General features: G+C 44.1%; 1 protein-coding gene across 1 annotated transcript in view; it reads right to left on the reverse strand.

Moving 5' to 3' along the window:
* sergef (secretion regulating guanine nucleotide exchange factor) overlaps positions 1-22310 on the reverse strand; it is a 41901-nt gene that overhangs the window by 5227 nt on the left and 14364 nt on the right. Inside the window, exons 7-8 of the mRNA XM_045688686.2 lie at positions 20668-20834; positions 18446-18482 (exon numbers count right to left, since the gene is read on the reverse strand). Coding sequence (XP_045544642.1) covers positions 18446-18482; positions 20668-20834 — 204 coding nt within the window. The remainder of the gene's footprint in view (positions 1-18445; positions 18483-20667; positions 20835-22310) is intronic.

Raw genomic sequence — 22310 nt, forward strand, 5'->3', positions numbered from 1 at the left:
TGTTGGTTTTGGTGGGTGTGGTCCAGATAGGGCTGCGTCACCGTGGAGACACGTGCCATGGCAACACAGTTCGGTCAACTAATAGGTCCCGTTGTCATGGCAACACAGGAGGCATAACTTTGCCTGCTGCTTTCTCAACACAGCTCACATCTTCAAGCTTTTCAATCTACCCATCCCAATGTTCTGTCTGTTTCTGTCTCTCCTCCCCCCCCCCCATTTCCGTCTCTCCTTTCATCGAGTGATTCCCTTTGTCTCTCCATCTCCCTCTATTTTTCTGACCAATGGATCAAAAGCCTCTGGGTTCTGTGCCAGCAGAGGGAACAGATAAAACAAGTTGTCTCTATCTCACAGACCAAGCTGTCTCACAGACCAAGCTGTCTCACAGACCAAGCTGTCTCACAGACCAAGCTGTCTCACAGACCAAGCTGTCTCACAGACCAAGATGTCTCACAGGCCAAGATGTCTCACAGGCCAAGCTGTCTCACAGGCCAAGATGTCTCACAGGCCAAGCTGTCTCACAGGCCAAGCTGTCTCACAGACCAAGATGTCTCACAGGCCAAGCTGTCTCACAGGCCAAGCTGTCTCACAGGCCAAGATGTCTCACAGGCCAAGATGTCTCACAGGCCAAGCTGTCTCACAGACCAAGCTGTCTCACAGACCAAGCTGTCTCACAGACCAAGATGTCTCACAGGCCAAGATGTCTCACAGGCCAAGCTGTCTCACAGACCAAGCTGTCTCACAGGCCAAGATGTCTCACAGGCCAAGATGTCTCACAGGCCAAGCTGTCTCACAGACCAAGCTGTCTCACAGGCCAAGCTGTCTCACAGGCCAAGCTGTCTCACAGGCCAAGCTGTCTCACAGACCAAGCTGTCTCACAGACCAAGATGTCTCACAGGCCAAGCTGTCTCACAGGCCAAGCTGTCTCACAGGCCAAGCTGTCTCACAGGCCAAGATGTCTCACAGGCCAAGCTGTCTCACAGACCAAGATCTGGAGCTGAATGACCAAGCTGTCTCACAGGCCAAGATGTCTCACAGACCAAGATGTCTCACAGGCCAAGCTGTCTCACAGGCCAAGCTGTCTCACAGACCAAGATGTCTCACAGACCAAGATGTCTCACAGACCAAGCTGTCTCACAGACCAAGCTGTCTCACAGCAGGCAGCTTATGCCAATGTGATATGACAACTAGGGCTGAGACCTCACCATACGATATAATCATCATACTTAGGTGTCAATACGATATGCATTGTGATTATCACGATTATACAGTACCAGTCAAAAGTTTGGACATACCTACTCATTCAAGGGTTTTTCTTTATTTTTACTATTTTCTACATTGTAGATTAATAGTGAAGACATCAAAACTATGAAATAACACATATGGAATCATTTAGTAACCAAAAAAAAACATGTTAAACAACTCAAAATATATTTTATATTTGAGATTCTTCAAAGTAGCCAACCTTTGCCTTGATGACAGCTTTCAACACTCTTGGCATTCTCTCAACCAGCTTCATGAGGAATGCTTTTCCAACAGTCTTGAAGGAGTTCCCACATATGCTGAGCGCTTGTTGGCTGCTTTTCCTTCTCTCTGTGATCCAACTCATCCCAAACCATCTGAATTGGGTTGAGAATGGGTGATTGTGGAGGCCAGGTCATCTGATGCAGCACTCCGTCACTCTTCTTTTTGGTCAAATAGCCATTACATGGCCTGGAAGTGTGTTGGGTCATTGTCCTGTTGAAAAACAAATGATAGTGGGACTAAGTGCGAACCAGATGGGACGGCGTATCGCTGCGGAATCCTGTGGTAGCCATGCTGGTTAAGTGTGCCTTGAATTCTAAATAAATCACGGCCAGTGTCACCAGCAAAGCTTATGTCCTTTAGTAGTGGTTTCTTTGCAGAAATTAGACCTTGAAGGCCTGATTCACAGTCTCCTCAGAACAGTTGATGCTGAGATATGTCTGTTACTTGAACTCTGTGAAGCATTTATTTGGGCTGCAATCAGTTATCTCTAATGAACGTATCCCCAGCAGCAGAGGTAACTCTGGGTCTTCCTTTCCTGTGGCGGTCCTCATGAGAGCGAGTTTCATCATAGCGCTTGATGGTTTTTGCTACCGCACACATTTTCCAGATTGACTGACCTTCATGTCTTAAAGTAATGATGGACTGTCGTTTCTCTTTGCTTATTTGAGCTGTTCTTGCCATAATATGGACTTGGTCTTTTACCAAATAGGGCTTTCTTCTGTATACCACCCCTACCTTGTCACAATACAACTGATTGGATCAAATGCCTTAAGGAAAGAAATGCCACAAATTAAACTTTTAACAAAGCACACCTGTTAATTGAAATGCATTCCAGGTGACTACCTCATGAAGCTGGTTGAGAGAATGCCAAGAGTGTGCAAATCTGTGATCAAGGGAAAGAAAGGGTGGCTATTTAGAAGAATCTCAAATATAAAATATATTTCGATTTGTTTAACACTTTTTTGGTTATGTAACGTCTGCTTCCAGCTGAACGCAGCTCACTCTCCAGATCCCAAATCACCTGAATTCTGATCACCTGTTCACACACCTGTATGTCATTATCACACACGATTTAGTTCAGTTCATTGCACCCCATCATTGTGAGGTCTTGCTTGTTTTGTTACACATTCTATGCGGAGCTCTGATTATTTCCGTATTAGTCCTCCCGTGTATTGTAGTTTTTGGTCATCCTCACTAACGATGCCTTTTGCCTATCAGATTTCCTGTCATCAACCTCTTGCCTGATCTCCCGGACGACGTTATTAGCCTTTTTCCCTGCCTGTACTGTTACTTTTTTGGATTCCCTGTGTATGATGTTCTGCCTGCCCCTGGACCCAGCTACCTGCCTCCTCCTGTGTATGACCTTCTGCCTGTCCCTGGACCCAGCTACCTGCCTCCTCCTGTGTATGACCTTCTGCCTGTCCCTGGACCCAGCTACCTGCCTCCTCCTGTGTATGACCTTCTGCCTGTCCCTGGACCCAGCTACCTGCCTCCTCCTGTGTATGACCTTCTGCCTGCCCCTGGACCCAGCTACCTGCCTCCTCCTGTGTATGACCTTCTGCCTGTCCCTGGACCCAGCTACCTGCCTCCCCCTGTGTATGACCTTCTGCCTGCCCCTGGACCCAGCTACCTGCCTCCCCCTGTGTATGACCTTCTGCCTGCCCCTGGACCCAGCTACCTGCCTCCCCCTGTGTATGACCTTCTGCCTGCCCCTGGACCCAGCTACCTGCCTCCCCCTGTGTATGACCTTCTGCCTGTCCCTGGACCCAGCTACCTGCCTCCTCCTGTGTATGACCTTCTGCCTGCCCCTGGACCCAGCTACCTGCCTCCTCTTCTGGTCCTTTACCTATAAACACCTGCTGCACCCTGCGCTTGAAACCAGCTCTCTGTCTCCCCTGGTGTTCATTACAGGTTACTACATAATTCCATGTGTTTTTTTTCTTCATAGTTTTGATGTCTTCACTGTTATTCTACAATGTAGAAAATAGTACAAATGAAAGAACAACCCTGGAATGAGAAGGTGTGTTCAAACTTGTACTGATACTGTTTATGTATTGCGATTCAATACTGCAATTTTATTGAGATTTGATGTTCCAAACAAATCTGCTTACTATATGTCTTCTGCAGAGAGCCATGAGAAAATTTGTTTTGATCAATTATGTAAAAAAAAATTTAAAAAAATTAAGTGCTGAAAACATGGCTCACTATTCAAAAAGAAAACAAGCTATAGGATGAAAAAGGTATTGCCGACTAGCGCTAGCTAACACAATTATTATTAATTACATTAGCTAGTATCTATAATATCGCCCAAAAATAATATTTCGATATGTAACTATCGATTTCCCCCCCCCCCACCACTAATGACAACCTGCCAGGATTGTAAGCATGGCCACTGCTGTGCACACATCCAGTACATAGTTTATTAGGTAAACCACCCCGTTCACGCTCCTACAGATAGTGAGTCACGTGGCCGTGGCTTGTTATATAAAGCAGGCAGACAGGCATCGAGGCATTCAGTTACTGTTGGATTTAACATTAGAATGGGCAAAACTAGTTTACCTAAGCGACTGAGTGTGGTATGATCGTCGGTGTCAGGCGCACCGGTTCCAGAATATCAGAAACGGCCTCCTGGGCTTTTCACGTACGACAGTGTCTAAGGGTTTACAGAGAATGTGGGAGTGACAAACAAAAAACATCCAGTCAGCGGCAGTCCTGTGGACGAAAACAGCTTGTTGATGAGACAGGTCGAAGGAGTATGGTAAGAATGGTGCACGCTAACAGGCCCGTCTACAAACAGACAAATAACAGTGCAGTACAACAGCGGTGTGCAGAACGACGTCTCGGGAACGCACAATTCATCGGTACTTGTCAGGGATGGGTTATTGCAGCAGACAACCACACCGGGTTCCACTCCTATCAGCTAGAAACAAGAAGCGACTCAAGGTGGGCACGAGACCAACATGTTTCAAGCAGACCACCATAGTCCCTGTGCTCAAGAACACTAAGGTAACCTGCCTAAATTACTACCGACCCGTAGCACTCACGTCCGTAGCCATGAAGTGCTTTGAAAGGCTGGTAATGGCTCACATCAACACCATTATCCCAGAAACCCTGGACCCACTCCAATTCACATACCGCCCCAACAGATCCACAGATGATGCAATCTCTATTGCACTCCACACTGCCCTTTCACACCTGGACAAAATAAACACCTTTGTGAGAATGCTGTTCATTGACTACAGCTCAGCGTTCAACACCATAGTGCCCTCAAAGCTCATCAATAAGCTAAGGATCCTGGGACTAAACACCTCCCTCTGCAACTGGATCCTGGACTTCCTGACGGGCAGCCCCCAGGTGGTGAGGGTAGGTAGCAACACATCCGCCACGCTGATCCTCAACACAGGGGCCCCTCAGGGGTGCGCGCTCAGTCCCCTCCTGTACTTCCCTGTTCACTCATGACTGCACGGCCAGGCACGACTCCAACACCATCATTAAGATTGCTGACGACACAACAGTGGTAGGCCTGATCACCGACAACGACGAGACAGCCTATAGGGAGGAGGTCAGAGACCTGTCCGGGTGGTTCTCGTCGACGGGGCTGCAGTGGAGCAGGTTGAGAGCGTCAAGTTCCTTGGTGTCCACATCACCAACAAACTAACATGGTCAAAACACACCAAGACAGTCGTGAAGAGGGCACGACAAAACATATTCCCCCTTGGGAGACTGAAAAGATTTGTCATGAGTCCCCAGATCCTCAGAAGGTTCTACAGCTGCACCACCGAGAGCATCCTGACTGGTTGCATCACTGCCTGGTATGGCAACTGCCTCCGACCGCAAGGCAATACAGAGGGTAGAGCGAATGGCCCAGTACATCACTGGGGCCAATCTTCCTGCCATCCAGGACCCCTATACCAGGCGGTGTCAGAGGAAGGCCCTAAAAATTGTCAAACACTCCAACCACCCTAGTCATTCATAGACTGTTCTCTCTGCTACCGCACGGGAAGCGGTACCGGAGTGCCAAGTCTAGGTCCAAGTGGCTTCTAAACAGCTTCTACCCCCCAAGCCATAAGACTCCTGAACACCTAATCAATGGCTACCCAGTCTATTTGCAACGGTACGGGCTGGTGGAGGTGGTGTCGACGGTACGGACTGGTGGAGGTGGTGTCCACGGTACGGGCTGGTGGAGGTGGTGTCCACGGTACGGGCTGGTGGAGGTGGTGCGATGGTGTCCACGGTACGGGCTGGTGGAGGTGGTGTGAGGGTGCGGTAATGTCGATGGGTGTACCTAATAAACTGTCCGCTGAGTAAACGTGGAGCGAAGAGAAGAATAAGCCTTTTGTCATTTAGGAAATTGTTCCACGTTTGCTTGTGGAACCAGACAGACAGACAGACAGACGGACAAGACAGAGAGACAGACAGAGACAGAGAGACAAAGAGACAGAGAGTACCTCAGGTGCGGTGCTTTGTTCATTCAAGGACACAATCCCCACACCAGAACACACAGATACAGAACACCGCTACAGACGGTGCAACTACGTGCCTAGTTTGTACATCCTGTTCCACAACATATATTCTGTCCGAGAACACACAAAAAGAAAACACGACAGAGAGAGGAGAGAGAGAGACACACGACACAAAATCTAATTTCCTTAATTCAGCAGCATCGTCAAGACACATTGGCCAGTCTACACCGACAGACACATTGGCCAGTCTACACCGACAGACACATTGGCCAGTCTACAGCTCAACATTAGAAAAAGGACGTCCATTTGTATCTTAGACCAGGTCTTCATACTGTCATGCAGCAGCAACCCCTCTATACTTAGACCAGGTCTAAATCTGAACATTGGGATGCCTATCCTGTGGATGACCAGACAGATGTCTGCATCCCAAATGGCACCCTATTCCCTATATATAGTATACTACTTTAGACCAGAGCCCTATAGAAGACTATTCCCTATATAGTGCACTACTTTAGACCAGAGCCCTATAGCAACCTATTCCCTATATAGTGCACTACTTTAGACCAGAGCCCTATGGAACCCTATTCCCTATATAGTGCACTACTTTAGACCAGGGCCCTATAGAACCCTATTCCCTCTATAGTGCACTACTTTAGACCAGAGCCCTATAGAACACTATTCCCTATATAGTACACTACTTTAGACCAGGGCCCTATAGAACCCTATTCCCTATATAGTGCACTACTTTAGACCAGAGCCCTATGGAACCCTATTCCCTATATAGTGCACTACTTATGACCAGGGCCCATCCACAGGTGGTTAGAGGTATTTGTGGTCGAACGAGCTGCAACAGTTGGCTGTTATCTCCCTAGCAGCAACAGGCAACACTAGTTTCCTCTCCGCTTGACCCCAACCAACCCTGTTATTTAGGTGTGTAGGATGTAACAAGCAGCAACAGTTAACTACAGTGTCTTCCAACTAGCAGCATGTCCCCTCTCTCCTCCCTCTCCTTTCTCATCCTCTCTCCTCCCTCTCTCCTCTCCCCTCTCTCACCTCCCTCTGCTCTCCTCTCTCTCCTCTCTCTCTCTCTTCTCTCTCTCCTTTCTCATCCTCTCCTCTGTTAATGACCTAGTTCAGTAGGACCAGAAATAGCAGCAGTAAAGTCTCTGCTACCAGTGTTCCTGCTTCACTGCTCCTGCCACCACCATGCCCAAGACAAGACATGAAGGGAGGGAGAGAGGAACAGGAGAGGAGAAGCACACAACGCAAGCACCCTCTATATTTAACCTCCCTTCATCCATCCATCCCTCTAACCTTCCTTCATTCCTCCATCCATCCATTTGATAGCCAACGCAAACACACACAGTTTCATCAGGAAATGTTACTCTAGTTTCCACTGTAATCCCCGTTCTTCTTCTAGTTTCTGCTGTAATCCCTGTTCTTCTTCTAGTTTCCTCTGTAATCCCCGTTCTTCTTCTAGTTTCCTCTGTAATCCCTGTTCTTCTTCTAGTTTCTGCTGTAATCCCTGTTTTTCCAGTTCCCTGTAATCCCTGTTCTTCTTCCAGTTTCCTCTGTAATCCCTGTTCTTCCAGTTTCCTCTCTAATCCCTGTTCTTCTAGTTTCCGCTCTAACCCCTCTTCTTATTCCAGTTTCTTGCTCTAATCCCTGTTCTTCCAGTTTCCAGTCTAATCCCTGTTCTTCTTGTAGTTTCCGCTCTAATCCCTGTTCTTCTTCCAGTTTCCTCTCTAATCCCTGTTCTTCTTGTAGTTTCCGCTCTAATCCCTCTTCTTCTTCCAGTTTCCTCTCTAATCCCTCTTCTTCTTCCAGTTTCCTCTCTAATCCCTGCTCTTCTTCCAGTTTCTTCTCTAATCCCTCTTCTTCTTCCAGTTTCTTCTCTAATGCCTGTTCTTCTTTTAGTTTCCTCTCTAACCCCTGGCAGTGACACAGTGTTTCTGAAGCATTTAACCCTTATTTTACCAGATAAATTGACTGAGAACACATTCTCATTTACAGCAACGACATTCGAAATAGTTACAGGGGATAGGAGGGGGATGAATGAGCCAATTGAAAGCTGGGGATGAGGAGGTGGCCATGATGGTATGAGGGTCAGATTGGGAATTTAGCCAGTAAACCAGGTTTAACACCCCTAATCTTACAATAAATGCCATGGGATCTTCAGGACACCCATTTAAATGTTCCATCCTAAACACTGCATCTTACACAGGGCAATGTCCCCAATCACTGCCCTGGGGCATTGGGATATTATTTTTTAGACCAGAGGAAAGAGTGCCTCCTATTGGCCCTCCAACACCACTTCCAGCCACATCTGGTCTTCCATCCAGGACCAACCCTGCTTAGCTTCAGAGGCAAGCCAGCAGTGGGACGCAGGTTGGTATGCTGCTGGCAATCGTGAGGAGAAGCTCTGCAATATCATTAGCTATGTCCCAATATGGCACCCTATTCCACATTTAGAGCACTACATTTGACCAGGAACCATGGTGCTCCAGGTCAAAAGTACTGTACTACACTATATAACAGAACAGTTTACCATTTGGGAAACAGCCATTGATAATCCAACGACAACAGAGGGGGCTGAAAGGGGGTTGAGAGGAGACAGCCATTGATAATCCAACGACAACAGAGGGGACTGAAAGGGGGTTGAGAGGAGACAGCCATTGATAATCCAACGACAACAGAGGGGACTGAAAGGGGGTTGAGAGGAGACAGCCATTGATAATCCAACGACAACAGAGGGGACTGAAAGGGGGTTGAGAGGACAGCCATTGATAATCCAATGACAACAGAGGGGACTGAAAGGGGGTTGAGAGGACAGCCATTGATAATCCAACAACAACAGAGGGGGCTGAAAGGGGGTTGAGAGGAGACAGCCATTGATAATCCAATGACAACAGAGGGGACTGAAAGGGGGTTGAGAGGACAGCGGAGCAGAACCCACATTGTTAATGTAACGCCGGACAAATAAAGTTGTATTTAATTGTATTGGGCTGGGCACAAGGCTTGTATGGGTGACTGTAGTTTCCCCTTTCTGAAGTCCCAAAGTGATTTCATCCCGTTCTCTCTCTCCAACTAACATCTCTCTAATAGGTTCCCTACGGGTCTCTCTCCAACTAACATCTCTCTAATAGGTTCCCTACGGGTCTCTCTCCAACTAACATCTCCTCTCTAATAGGTTCCCTACGGGTCTCTCTCCAACTAACATCTCTCTAATAGGTTCCCTACGGGTCTCTCTCCAACTAACATCTCCTCTCTAATAGGTTCCCTACGGGTCTCTCTCCAACTAACATCTCTCTAATAGGTTCCCTACGGGTCTCTCTCCAACTAACATCTCTCTAATAGGTTCCCTACGGGTCTCTCTCCAACTAACATCTCCTCTCTAATAGGTTCCCTACGGGTCTCTCTCCAACTAACATCTCCTCTCTAATAGGTTCCCTACGGGTCTCTCTCCAACTAACATCTCTCTAATAGGTTCCCTACGGGTCTCTCCAACTAACATCTCTCTAATAGGTTCCCTACGGGTCTCTCTCCAACTAACATCTCCTCTCTAATAGGTTCCCTATGGGGTCTCTCTCCAACTAACATCTCCTCTCTAATAGGTTCCCTATGGGGTCTCTCTCCAACTAACACCTCTCTAATAGGTTCCCTACGGGGTCTCTCTCCAACTAACATCTCCTCTCTAATAGGTTCCCTACGGGTCTCTCTCCAACTAACATCTCCTCTCTAATAGGTTCCCTACGGGTCTCTCTCCAACTAACATCTCCTCTCTAATAGGTTCCCTACGGGTCTCTCTCCAACTAACATCTCCTCTCTAATAGGTTCCCTACGGGTCTCTCTCCAAGTAACATCTCCTCTCTAATAGGTTCCCTACGGGTCTCTCTCCAACTAACATCTCCTCTCTAATAGGTTCCCTACGGGTCTCTCTCCAACTAACATCTCTCTAATAGGTTTCCTACGGGTCTCTCCAACTAACATCTCCTCTCTAATAGGTTCCCTAGGGGTCTCTCCAACTAACACCTCTCTAATAGGTTCCCTATGGGGTCTCTCTCCAACTAACATCTCCTCTCTAATAGGTTCCCTACGGGTCTCTCTCCAACTAACATCTCTCTAATAGGTTCCCTACGGGTCTCTCCAACTAACATCTCTCTAATAGGTTCCATACGGGTCTCTCCAACTATTAGAGAGGAGATGTTAGTTGGAGAGAGACCCATAGGGAACCTATTAGAGAGGAGATGTAATTTGGAGAGAGACCCGTAGGGAACCTATTAGAGAGGAGATGTAATTTGGAGAGAGACCCGTAGGGAACCTATTAGAGAGGAGATGTTAGTTGGAGAGAGACCCGTAGGGAACCTATTAGAGAGGAGATGTTAGTTGGAGAGAGACCCGTAGGGAACCTATTAGAGAGGAGATGTTAGTTGGAGAGAGACCCGTAGGGAACCTATTAGAGAGGAGATGTTAGTTGGAGAGAGACCCGTAGGGAACCTATTAGAGAGGAGATGTTAGTTGGAGAGAGACCCGTATGGAACCTATTAGAGAGGAGATGTTAGTTGGAGAGACCCGTATGGAACCTAACATCTCCTCTCTAATAGGTTCCCTACGGGTCTCTCTCCAACTAACATCTCCTCTCTAATAGGTTCCCTACGGGTCTCTCTCCAACTAACATCTCCTCTCTAATAGGTTCCCTACGGGTCTCTCTCCAACTAACATCTCTCTAATAGGTTCCCTACAGGTCTCTCTCCAAATAACATCTCCTCTCTAATAGGTTCCCTACGGGTCTCTCTCCAACTAACATCTCCTCTCTAATAGGTTCCCTACGGGTCTCTCTCCAACTAACATCTCCTCTCTAATAGGTTCCCTACGGGTCTCTCTCCAACTAACATCTCCTCTCTAATAGGTTCCCTACGGGTCTCTCTCCAACTAACATCTCCTCTCTAATAGGTTCCCTACGGGTCTCTCTCCAACTAACATCTCCTCTCTAATAGGTTCCCTACGGGTCTCTCTCCAAATTACATCTCCTCTCTAATAGGTTCCCTACGGGTCTCTCTCCAAATTACATCTCCTCTCTAATAGGTTCCCTACGGGTCTCTCTCCAACTAACATCTCCTCTCTAATAGGTTCCCTATGGGGTCTCTCTCCAACTAACACCTCCTCTCTAATAGGTTCCCTACGGGTGCTCCCAAACCTAAGTCTACGTCTCAAATATCGCTCCTACCTCCCAAAATGTGCACTTGTTCACTTCCCTTCACAGACTTGAAAAGGAACTGAAATATGGTGGAAACTCCCTCTAGTCTAGCCCATGTTTCCACCGATCCAAAATGCTTTTAAATTTGTGGAGAGTAATTGACGAGTGAACACTTCAGGAGGAAAGAGACCAACCAGAGTCCACGTTTCCTCTCTCTAGTACACTCTGGTACCAATACAGAGGCAGAAGAACTGGGTCAGTGTTCAAACTTTAATGCTGCAGGAATCTTCCACTTTCAAAAGGGCTTAGATGTGCCTCATATCTGTCTGGGCTGGTGGTGCGTAAGGGATGAGCGACTAGGATAAATATTAGGCAGGACAAAGAGGAGGGAGGACAGGAATTAGATCCCTTAAAAAAAAGACATCCTCAGAAAGCCAAAACCATATGAAAATACTGAAAAGACGTATTTAATAATTAACTGAAAGCACTAACTTGTTTACAGTGCATTCAGACTTTTCTCACATTTTGTTACGTTACTGCCTTATTCTAAAAAATATATATATTTTTAAAGAATCTCAATCTACACACAATTCCCAATAATGACAAAGCGAAAACGGGTTTTATTTTTAAATAAAAAACTAAAATACCTTATTTACATAAGTATTCAGGTGCATCCTGTTTCCATTGATCATCCTTGAGATGTTTCTACAACTTGAATGGAGTCCAACTGTGGTAAATTCAATTGATTGGACATGATTTGGAAAGGCACACACCTGTCTATATAAGGTCCCACAGTTGACAGTGCATATCAGAGCAAAAACCAAGTCATGAGGTCGAAGGAATTGTCCATAGAGCTCCGAGACAGGATTGTGTCGAGGCACAGATGGGTACTGAATTGTTTGGCAGCATTGAAGGTCTCCAAGAACACAGTGGAAGAAGTTTGGAACCACCAAGACTCTTCCTGGAGCTGGCCGCCCAGCCAAACTGAGCAATCAGAGGAGAAGGGCCTTGGTCAGGAAGGTGACCAAGAACCCGATGGTCACTCTGACAGATCTCCAGAGTTCCTCTGCGGAGATGGTTGTCCTTCTCGAAGGTTCTCCCATCTCTGCAGCACTCCACCAATCAGGCCTTTAGGTAGGAGTGGCCAGACGGATGCCACTCCTCAGTAAAAAGCATGACAGCCCGCTTGGAGTTTGCCAGAAGGCCCCTAAAGGACTCAGACCATGAGAAACAAGATTCTCTGGTCTGACGAAACCAAAATGTAACTATTTGGCCTGAATGCCAAGCATCACGTCTGGAAGAAACCTGGCAACATCACTACGGTGAAGCACGGTGGCAGCATAATGCTTTTGGGATGTTTTTCAGAGGCTGGGACTGGGAGACTAGTCGGGATTGAGGGAAAGATTAACAGAGCAAAGTACAGAGAGATCCTTGATGCTTCAGAGCGCTCAGGAACCAAGACTGGAGCGAAGGTTCACCTTCCAACAGAACAACGACAAGTCTCTGAATGTCCTTGAGTGGCCCAGCTAGAACTCGATCAAACATCTCTGGAGAGACGTGAAAAAAGCTGTGCAGCAACGCTCCCCATCCAACCTGACAGAGCTTGAGAGGATCTGCAGAGAAGAATGGGAGAAACTCCCCAAATACAGGTGTGCCAAGCTTGTAGCATCATACCCAAGAAGACTTGAGGCTGTAATCGCTGCTGAAGGTACTTCAACAAAGTACTGAGTAAAGAGTCTCAAGTAGATTACTAAGAAAAGCTCATCCATTTTTTTTTAAATGGCCCTTTTGCCTTTGTGCAGATTGAAAATTATACTTTTTTCAAAGCATCGCTCTTCTTCAAACAAGCATTGCAGAGCTGGCTACAATTTCATCGCCCTGAAAAGATAGATCAAATACTACAACAACTATTATGTCTGAACTCAAATGTGCTGATTGATAAAATACCTGTATTTATGGAAAAGATGTTTGAAAAGGGTATTTTCTTCTTAAATGATATTGTAAATTGGAATGGTAGAGTTATGTCCTTCATGGAGTTATCAGAATTGTATGGAAAGGTCTGCTCAATCCAAGAGTACAACCAACTGATTACAGCATCACCCCAAAAATGGAGGAGGCGGGTGGCAGCGGGAGGAGGCAGAGAACTGGTCTGTCTGCCCAATATAAAGGATCAAAACTGGCGGAGGAATAAAAATAGCATGAATAGGTAAACCAGTTTCATTTGAAGACCAGGAAGTTGACAACTGTGCCATACAGATTGCAAAATATTTGGGAAGAAATTTTCGATGTACCGATTCCATGGTACATGGTATGAGTTGATAGATAGATAGATAGATAGATAGATCTATCTATCTAACGACTTCGTGCTTTTTAGCTAAAACTATTATATAGAATTCTTGCCACCAACAAAATGTTGAATATTTGGGGCATAAAATCATCGAAGCTCTGCAGATTTTGTTGTGAGGATACAGTATCAATAGACCATTTATTTTGGTATTGCCCTCAGGTAGCCTGTTTCTGGTCTCAGGTTCAGGAATGGCTGAAAATGCATAGCATTGATCTAAAATTGACCCTAGAAATAGTACTGTTAGGAGATCTGGAGAGACCGGGTCAGTCAATTACTAATACTCTTAGTGAAAATATTTATCTTCAACTCGCAATCTGTGGATTCTATTCAAATTAGACAGACTGAAATTGTACGTTAAACATCACAGCATAGTTGAAAGATGTTGCGTAGAAATCCAAAGAGGGTGGCCAGCAGAGAAAGATGGGATGGGCTGAGGGAAGCTGAGGGTTGGAGACAAGTGGGAGTGGAGTTGCTGTGCGGGAGATAGAATGATGGTTAAAGATAAAAGTAAAAAATAAAGTCAAAATAAAAAGTATGTTTGAATGACACCGAGGCTGATGCCGTGCAGGTGTTTGTACACATGCATATACACACACACTCTCATTCAAATAAACACATACAAGAACACACACATACATGTAATAGCGCCAGACATGCACACAAACATATACAGTTGGCATTGCTGTTATGATTTCAGTTGTTCTTGATGTCCTTAGTTTTAAATGTATTATTTATTATTGTTGTTTGCTGTTTTCTTCTCCTTTTTCTCTTTAGTTCATTCTCATGGTTGTTGGTGCATTATGGGGGTTCTTGGGGGGGGGTGGGGAATGGAATTAATTGTATTTTTTATTTTAGTTTTTCTTCTTGGAGGAGCTGTGGGAGGGGTCTCGAATTGTTGAGCTATTGGGGAACTGTGGGGGGGGGATCTTGGAGGGTTCACGTTTTTTTTGGCCTGGTGGGAGATCTGTCAACGTGCCCTTGAGCAGGGATATTGACCCTGGATGCTTCTGTGTGTCGCTCTGAATGGGAATCTGTTGGATGACTGGTATGATGTAGTTGCTGAGCGGCTTCACTGCAAGTATATTGTATGTTTCGGATAATCAATAACACATTTAAAAAATAAAATAAACCAACAAAAAAAAAATACTGAGAAATGGGTCTGAATACTTTTGTAAATGTGATTTCTGTTTTTTTGTATTTGTAATACATTTGCAAATAAATAAATATATATGATTTTGCTTTGTCATTATGGTGTATTGTGTGTAAATTGAGGGGGGAAAAAACGATTTCATCCATTTTAGAATAAGGATGTAACGTAACAAAAAAAAGTTAAGCTTTATCTTGGCCAGGTCGCAGTTGTAAATGAGAATTTGTTCTCAACTAGCCTACCTGGTTAAATAAAGGACTTGATCTCAACTAGCCTACCTGGTTAAATAAAGGACTTGATCTCAACTAGCCTACCTGGTTAAATAAAGGTGAAATAAAAATAAATAAAATAAAAAAAGGGGTCTGAATACTTTCAGAATGTAAGTTGTGAATAATGATCAGTGAGAAAGTTAGACGCACAAATATCATACCCTCCCAAAATGCTAACCTCCCCTGTTATTGTAATGGTGAGAGGTTAGCATGTCTTGGGGGTATGATATAAAATGCTAACCTCCCCTGTTATTGTAATGGTGAGAGGTTAGCATGTCTTGGGGTTATGATATAAAATGCTAACCTCCCCTGTTATTGTAATGGTGAGAGGTTAGCATGTCTTGGGGGTATGATATAACATGCTAACCTCCCCTGTTATTGTAATGGTGAGAGGTTAGCATGTCTTGGGGGTATGATATAAAATGCTAACCTCCCCTGTTATTGTAATGGTGAGAGGTTAGCATGTCTTGGGGGTATGATATAAAATGCTAACCCCTCCCTGTTATTGTAATGGTGAGAGGTTAGCATGTCTTGGGGTTATGATATAAAATGCTAACCTCCCCTGTTATTGTAATGGTGAGAGGTTAGCATCTCTTGGGTTTATGATAGCTGTGTGTCTGTAACTCTCTCACTCATCATTATTCACAATTCATTTAGGATTATCCGTAAACATGGTAGCAGCTACATTAGTATTATTTACAATAAAATGGGCTCAATACATTATTTACCATTAATTTCTAATGTGCACAAAATAATCTGAAACACAACCAAAATAGCACATGGATCCAACAAATACTAAACTTTGCACTACTTTGATACACATAAGTGAATTTGTCCCAATACGGTTGGTCCCCTTAAAAAAAAAAATATATATATATATATTTTTTTTAAATGATACAAATTTTATAAAAAAATAAATAACATCAAAAAATAGAAAAAATAACAAAAAGAAAAAGAAAATGCATTTAAAAAAAAATTTCATCGGGACACTATTTCCAGAAAGTGCTGTAATTTATTAACGGTTCACCCAACATGGATGAAAATACCCTCATATTAAAGCGGACAGTCTGCACGTTAACCTCATAGTGAATGTATCATTTTAAATCCAAAGTGCTGCTGGAGTAAGAGCCAAAACAACAAAACACGTGCCACTGTATTTGACCATGACCAAACCAAAAACCATATTAGACAACAAAAAAGGTTTTCTTGTGTTGTGTAATACACTAGGTGTATTTGAACATGATATTAAAAGTGGAACTGACATCATTTTAGCAACATTAAATCTTATTAAAATCTGTTCATATACATGAAGAATTACACTTTTTTTTTTTTTTATGACAAGCGAGCACTTAGATATGTTAATTTTTACGTTTTCATGAATTCTTAATGTTTGGGAATTACGTATACTGACATGCTGACCACAACGCTCGCGTCACGTGCGTTGCAAAATAAACGTACACATACATGTTATTCAATCATTGGCATCCACACTGCTCGCACGCGCCAACGAGCGTCTGCGTTGCCAGGCGCTAAAATAGAAGAATCTTCTATTTGTGACGCAGAACGCGCTGCAAGTCCTGCCTCTCTCATCTCCTCATTGGCTTTTAGAAGCATATGCCCACGTGCCATCTCCTCATTGGTTATACCCACGTGGGTGACTGAATGATGAACAGAATGGCGGTAATAGACCTTATGAAAGTTAGTTGCCAATCGCCATATAAAGTCCAAAGAAGAAAAAGCCTGGGAGGAGAGATGACTATGAACCTGTATTTAAACTCTACTCAAACTCTATTCACACACTGTACAGGCCCGCGTCCCAAATGGCACTCTGTTCGCTATATAGTGCACTACTTTGAAGGACCCATTGGGCTCTGGTCAAAAGTAGTGCACTATATAGGGAATGGGGTTCTATAGGGCTCTGGTCTAAAGTAGTGCACTATATAGGGAATAGGGTTCTATAGGGCCCTGGTCTAAAGTAGTGCACTATATAGGGAATAGGGTGCTATAGGGCTCTGGTCTAAAGTAGTGCACTATATAGGGAATAGGGTTCTATAGGGCTCTGGTCTAAAGTAGTGCACTATATAGGGAATAGGGTTCTATAGGGCTCTGATCTAAAGTAGTGCACTATATAGGGAATAGGGTTCTATAGGGCCCTGGTCTAAAGTAGTGCACTATATAGGGAATAGGGTGCCGTTTGTGCAAACACAATGTACAACTGTGAAAATTTGCGTGTGACTGTTCTTGTGTTTGACTCTTCTCATCAACACAGAGCAGCTTGGTTAATTAACCGTCTCAGTGACACATATTCTGCTTAACATATACTGTGTGTGTGTGTGTGTGTGTGTGTGTGTGTGTGTGTGTGTGTGTGTGTGTGAGATGAACTCTGTCATTGATACCCATCATCCCTAGTACTAATTACTTCCTGTAGCCAAAGATTATAATCCCTATAGGGCGACATAGTTATAATCCAACCCTTAAATCCGCCAAAGAATCATCAAAATAATTAACATTTCACCCTAACGTTAAACTGTAAAGCATTATATATATATATATATATACACTATGAACTATATACTCTCTCTCTCTCTTACTAATTCTTTGAAAAGGTCCTGTCCAGTCAAACGTGTGATTTCTATTGAATTCTATGCATATAATTATACCCATCAATTCCATTCCATATTTGGACATGTGTCAGGTCAAGTGTAATTAACCTCACCAACATTTGGATTTAAAAAGAAAAGGGTTTCATAGCTAACTAAATACTTATTTCAATACATTTCTTAAGGTATTTTCCATTTTATTGAGGTAGAATGGAAATCAGAAGGGGAGACAGATAGTGGCTGAAACAGTGGGGAAGGTAGATGCAGGGATTAAAGCCCAGTCTCCAGCGGGCAGATTTGTATGCGACTTACCCCTCAAACACTAGTTATTTGAACATTTCACCCAGAGGTTTGCCATGCATTAGACGGGAGAATCCTTCACTTATTGAAGAAGTGAACAGGAGAGGGAAAACCCCATCAAATATTTATTTCCCATAATGCCACATTAAGCCTTGCATGCATTTTTTGTATTCTGGTTGGTTCCCCAAACCAGGAAGTAAGAGCACAGTGTACTGTAGTAACTAAACATGAGTCACGCATAAGAGCCAGCTGCAATCCATAGGGCTCTGGTCAACAGTAGTGCACTATATAGGGAATAGTGTCTTATTTGGGACGCATCCCATTTCAAGTCACTTAGCACTTAGTGTAGTGAAAACAACATGCTTTTAAAAAGAGTTGCTGACCCATTTTCTAAACTCCCCTGTCCCCTTCTCTCCCCTAGCTTCCTCTCAGTGGGTTGACAGACTACGATTTAAAATTCATTCATAATCCAAATTTTTTTTTGGGGGGGGGGGGGGGGGAGGAGGGGGGGAGTCTATTTATAGCCAAATACAGTAGGATAACACAACAAATAAGTTGGAGTTTCAGTGACTGCATTGCACAATATATAAATACATACCTACGATAGCAAGGTTATGTTCAGATCCACAGGCAATCTGTGGAGAGAAATGAAATATCCGATGAAGTCTTCGCATCATATGAATTGGTTATTGGTGCTGAATGTCAACCTGTCTATTCCTCACACAGTCATGTAGGCTAGACAGAAAACATTCTATCCTCAAGGACAGTCAACATTCTGTCCCCAAGGACAGTCAACATTCTGTCCAAGGACCGTCAACATTCTGTCCAAAGACAGTCAACATTCTATCCCCAAGGCTAGTCAAAGGACAGTCAACATTCTGTCCAAGGACAGTCAACATTCTGTCCAAGGACAGTCAACATTCTGTCCAAGGACAGTCAACATTCTGTCCAAGGACAGTCAACATTCTGTCCTCAAGGACAGTCAACATTCTGTCCTCAAGGACAGTCAACATTCTGTCCTCAAGGACAGTCAACATTCTGTCCTCAAGGACAGTCAACATTCTGTCCTCAAGGACAGTCAACATTCTGTCCTCAAGGACAGTCATCATTCTGTCCTCAAGGACAGTCATCATTCTGTCCTCAAGGACAGTCATCATTCTGTCCTCAAGGACAGTCAACATTCTGTCCCCAAGGACAGTCAACATTCTGTCCCCAAGGACAGTCAACATTCTGTCCCCAAGGACAGTCAACATTCTGTCCCCAAGGACAGTCAACATTCTGTCCCCAAGGACAGTCAACATTCTGTCCCCAAGGCTAGTCAACATTCTGTCCTCAAGGACAGTCAACATTCTGTCCTCAAGGCTAGTCAACATTCTGTCCCCAAGGACAGTCAACATTCTGTCCAAGGACAGTCAACATTCTGTCCAAGGACAGTCAACATTCTGTCCCCAAGGCTAGTCAAAGGACAGTGAACACACATGCTGTTAATGCTGTGTGTATGTGTGTGTGTGTGTGTGTTGCTAAATATTGTGCCAAGTTGTTACCTCTGTGTGTTGCTAAATACACTACATGACCAAACGTATGTGGACACTTCCCAATAACAGCACTTACAGTTGACAAGGCAGAATATGAACAAACATACTTGTTGGAATGGTGGCATCCTATGACGGTGCCACATTGAAAGTCACTGAGCACTTCAGTACGGGCCATTCTACTGCCAATGTTTGTCTATGGAGATTGCGTGGCTGTGTGCTCGATTTTATACACCTGTCATTCTGCCCCTGAACAAGGCAGTTGGCCTACCAGGGAACAGTAGGTTGTCATTGTAAATACGAATTTGTTCTTAACTGACTTGCCTAGATAATAAAAGGTTAAAACGGGTGTGACTGAAATAGCCGAATCCACTAATTTTGAAAGAGGGTGTCCATACACTACATGGAAAAAGTATGTGCTTGATTGTTACCTCTGTGGGGGGGGGTTGATGATGCAGGGGGCGTGTGTGAGCATAAAGCCACATTTTCATTCGCTATAAATGAATTTGTCCAGTGTTCCCAGATTTGCCCAATAATTAATTACAATATGAGTGGTAATTAAGTATTTAAAAAGCAGCGTTTCTGTGTTGGAATGGTGTGGGCGTAGCCCAGCAACAGAATGGTGTGGGCGTATACCAGTCATTAAAAATATTCATACTAGTAGACCGCTGATTGGCCAGGCTCATCCTCCTCTAGACCACTGATTGGCCAGCTCATCCTCCTCAGGAGAATTACGTTATCCTCTATTTTGTAAACAGTCTGTTTGAGATAAAAAAAAAAAAAACTCACCACAAATGTTTAAGTGTTTTTTATTTCTTATTTTTCTCCAATTCATTCATTGGCCACAAACACGAGTATAGGATGAGTCAACAACATTATTTGGGTTTGAGAACATGAACTTAAAAAAAATAAAGTGAGATTTTCACTGGACAGTCCCTTCTAGTGCACTACGGTTAATAGGGAAGACAGCGATGCAGGTAACAACCAACGCACCAGTACAACAGCAAGACTATTACTCTATAGAAAACCACCTTTAGATGGAGGGATTCTGTGTTTTGGTTTCTGCTGCCCTCTGCTGGACTGGGGCTGAAGTTCTCTTCAAGAGGTTGGTGAAATCATTGATCATTCATTTCTGTAAGGCGACTGCTGATAACGCGGCCACTATCGCAAACACACCTGTGACCCGTCTCACCTGTGACCCGTCTCACCTGTGACCCGTCTCACCTGTGACCCGTCTCACCTGTGACCCGTCTCACCTGTGACCCGTCTCACCTGTGACCCGTCTCACCTGTGTGGCTCCACAGAGGATCTTGACTTCTGCAGGGACACATGTCCATTGGCCGGCAGCTCCTCTCAATGCACTACCCGTCTGCTGATCTGCACTCTGATTGGTCGGTTCTGTCCTCCCCAGCTGTCCATAATTGCCTCTGCCCCAAGTGAAGACACGCCCACTCTCTGGAAGAAACAAGTGACAGTCTATTTAGAACCGGATCATTATAAAATGATAATATGAAACTTTAACAGGGTCATACTGTATATAGACGGCCATGTGCCGTTATAATCTCCACCCGGCACAGCCAGAAGAGGACTGGCCACCCCTCAAAGCCTGGTTCCTCTCTAGGTTTCTTCCTAGGTTTTGGCCTTTCTAGGGAGTTTTTCCTAGCCACCGTGCTTCTACACCTGCATTGCTTGCTGTTTGGGGTTTTAGGCTGGGTTTCTGTACAGCACTTTGAGACATCAGCTGATATAAAAAAAGAGCTTTATAAATAAATGTGATTTTATTTAGACACTGTAACAGGGTCATACTGTATATAGAGGTCGACCGATTAAAATCGGCATGGCCGATTAATTAGGGCCGATTTCAAGTTTTCATAGCAATCAGTAATCGGCATTTTTGGGCGCCGATTATATTGCAATCCACGAGGAGACTGCGTGGCAGGCTGACCACCTGTTACGCGAGTCCAGTAAGGAGCCAAGGTAAGTTGCTAGCTAGCATTAAAAACGTATCTTATAAAAAACAAAAAAATCTCTTAATCACTAGTTAACTACACATGGTTAATGATATTACTAGTTTAACTAGCATGTCCTGCGTTGCATATAATCAATGCTGTGCCTGTTAATTTATTATCGAATCACAGCCTACTTCGCCAAACGGGTGATGATTTAACAAAAGCGCATTCGCAAAAAAAGCACAATTGTAGCACCAATGTACCTAACCATAAACATCAATGCATTTCTTAAAATCAATACAGAAGTAAAACTTTTTTAACCTGCATATTTAGTTAAAAGAAATTCATTTTAGCAGGCAATATTAACTAGGGAAATTGTGTCACTTCTCTTGCGTTCAGTGTAAGCAGAGTCAGGGTAAATGCAGCAGTTTGGGTCCTCTGGCTCGTTGCAAACTGTGTGAAGACCATTTCTTCCTAACAAAGACCGTAATTAATTTGCCAGAATTGTACATAATTATGACACAACGTTGAAGGTTGTGCAATGTAACAGCAATATTTAGACTTAAGAGGTGCCACCCGTTCGATAAACTGCGGAACGGTTCCATATTTCACTGAAAGAATAAACATTTTGTTCTCAGAATGATAGGTCATTAATATGGTCAAATCTGGAAACTAAAGCTTGTATTTCTGTGCATTTATTATATTATATTATAATTAAGTCTATGATTTGATAGAGCAGTCTGATTGAGCGGTGGTAGGTAGCAGCAGGCTCGTAAACATTCATTCAAACAGCACTTTCCTGCGTTTGCCAGCAGCTCTTCGCAATGCTTGAAGCACAGCGCTGTTTATGAGTTCAAGCCTATCAACTCCCAATATTAGGCTGGCAATACTATAGTGCCTATAAGAACATCCAATAGTCAAAGGTCTATGAAATACAAATGGTATAGAGAGAAATAGTCCGAAAATAACTACAACCTAAAAC

The sequence above is a fragment of the Salmo salar genome, chromosome 10 (genome assembly GCF_965601325.2).
Source record: "Salmo salar chromosome 10, fSalSal1, whole genome shotgun sequence".
NCBI lineage: Eukaryota > Metazoa > Chordata > Actinopteri > Salmoniformes > Salmonidae > Salmo > Salmo salar.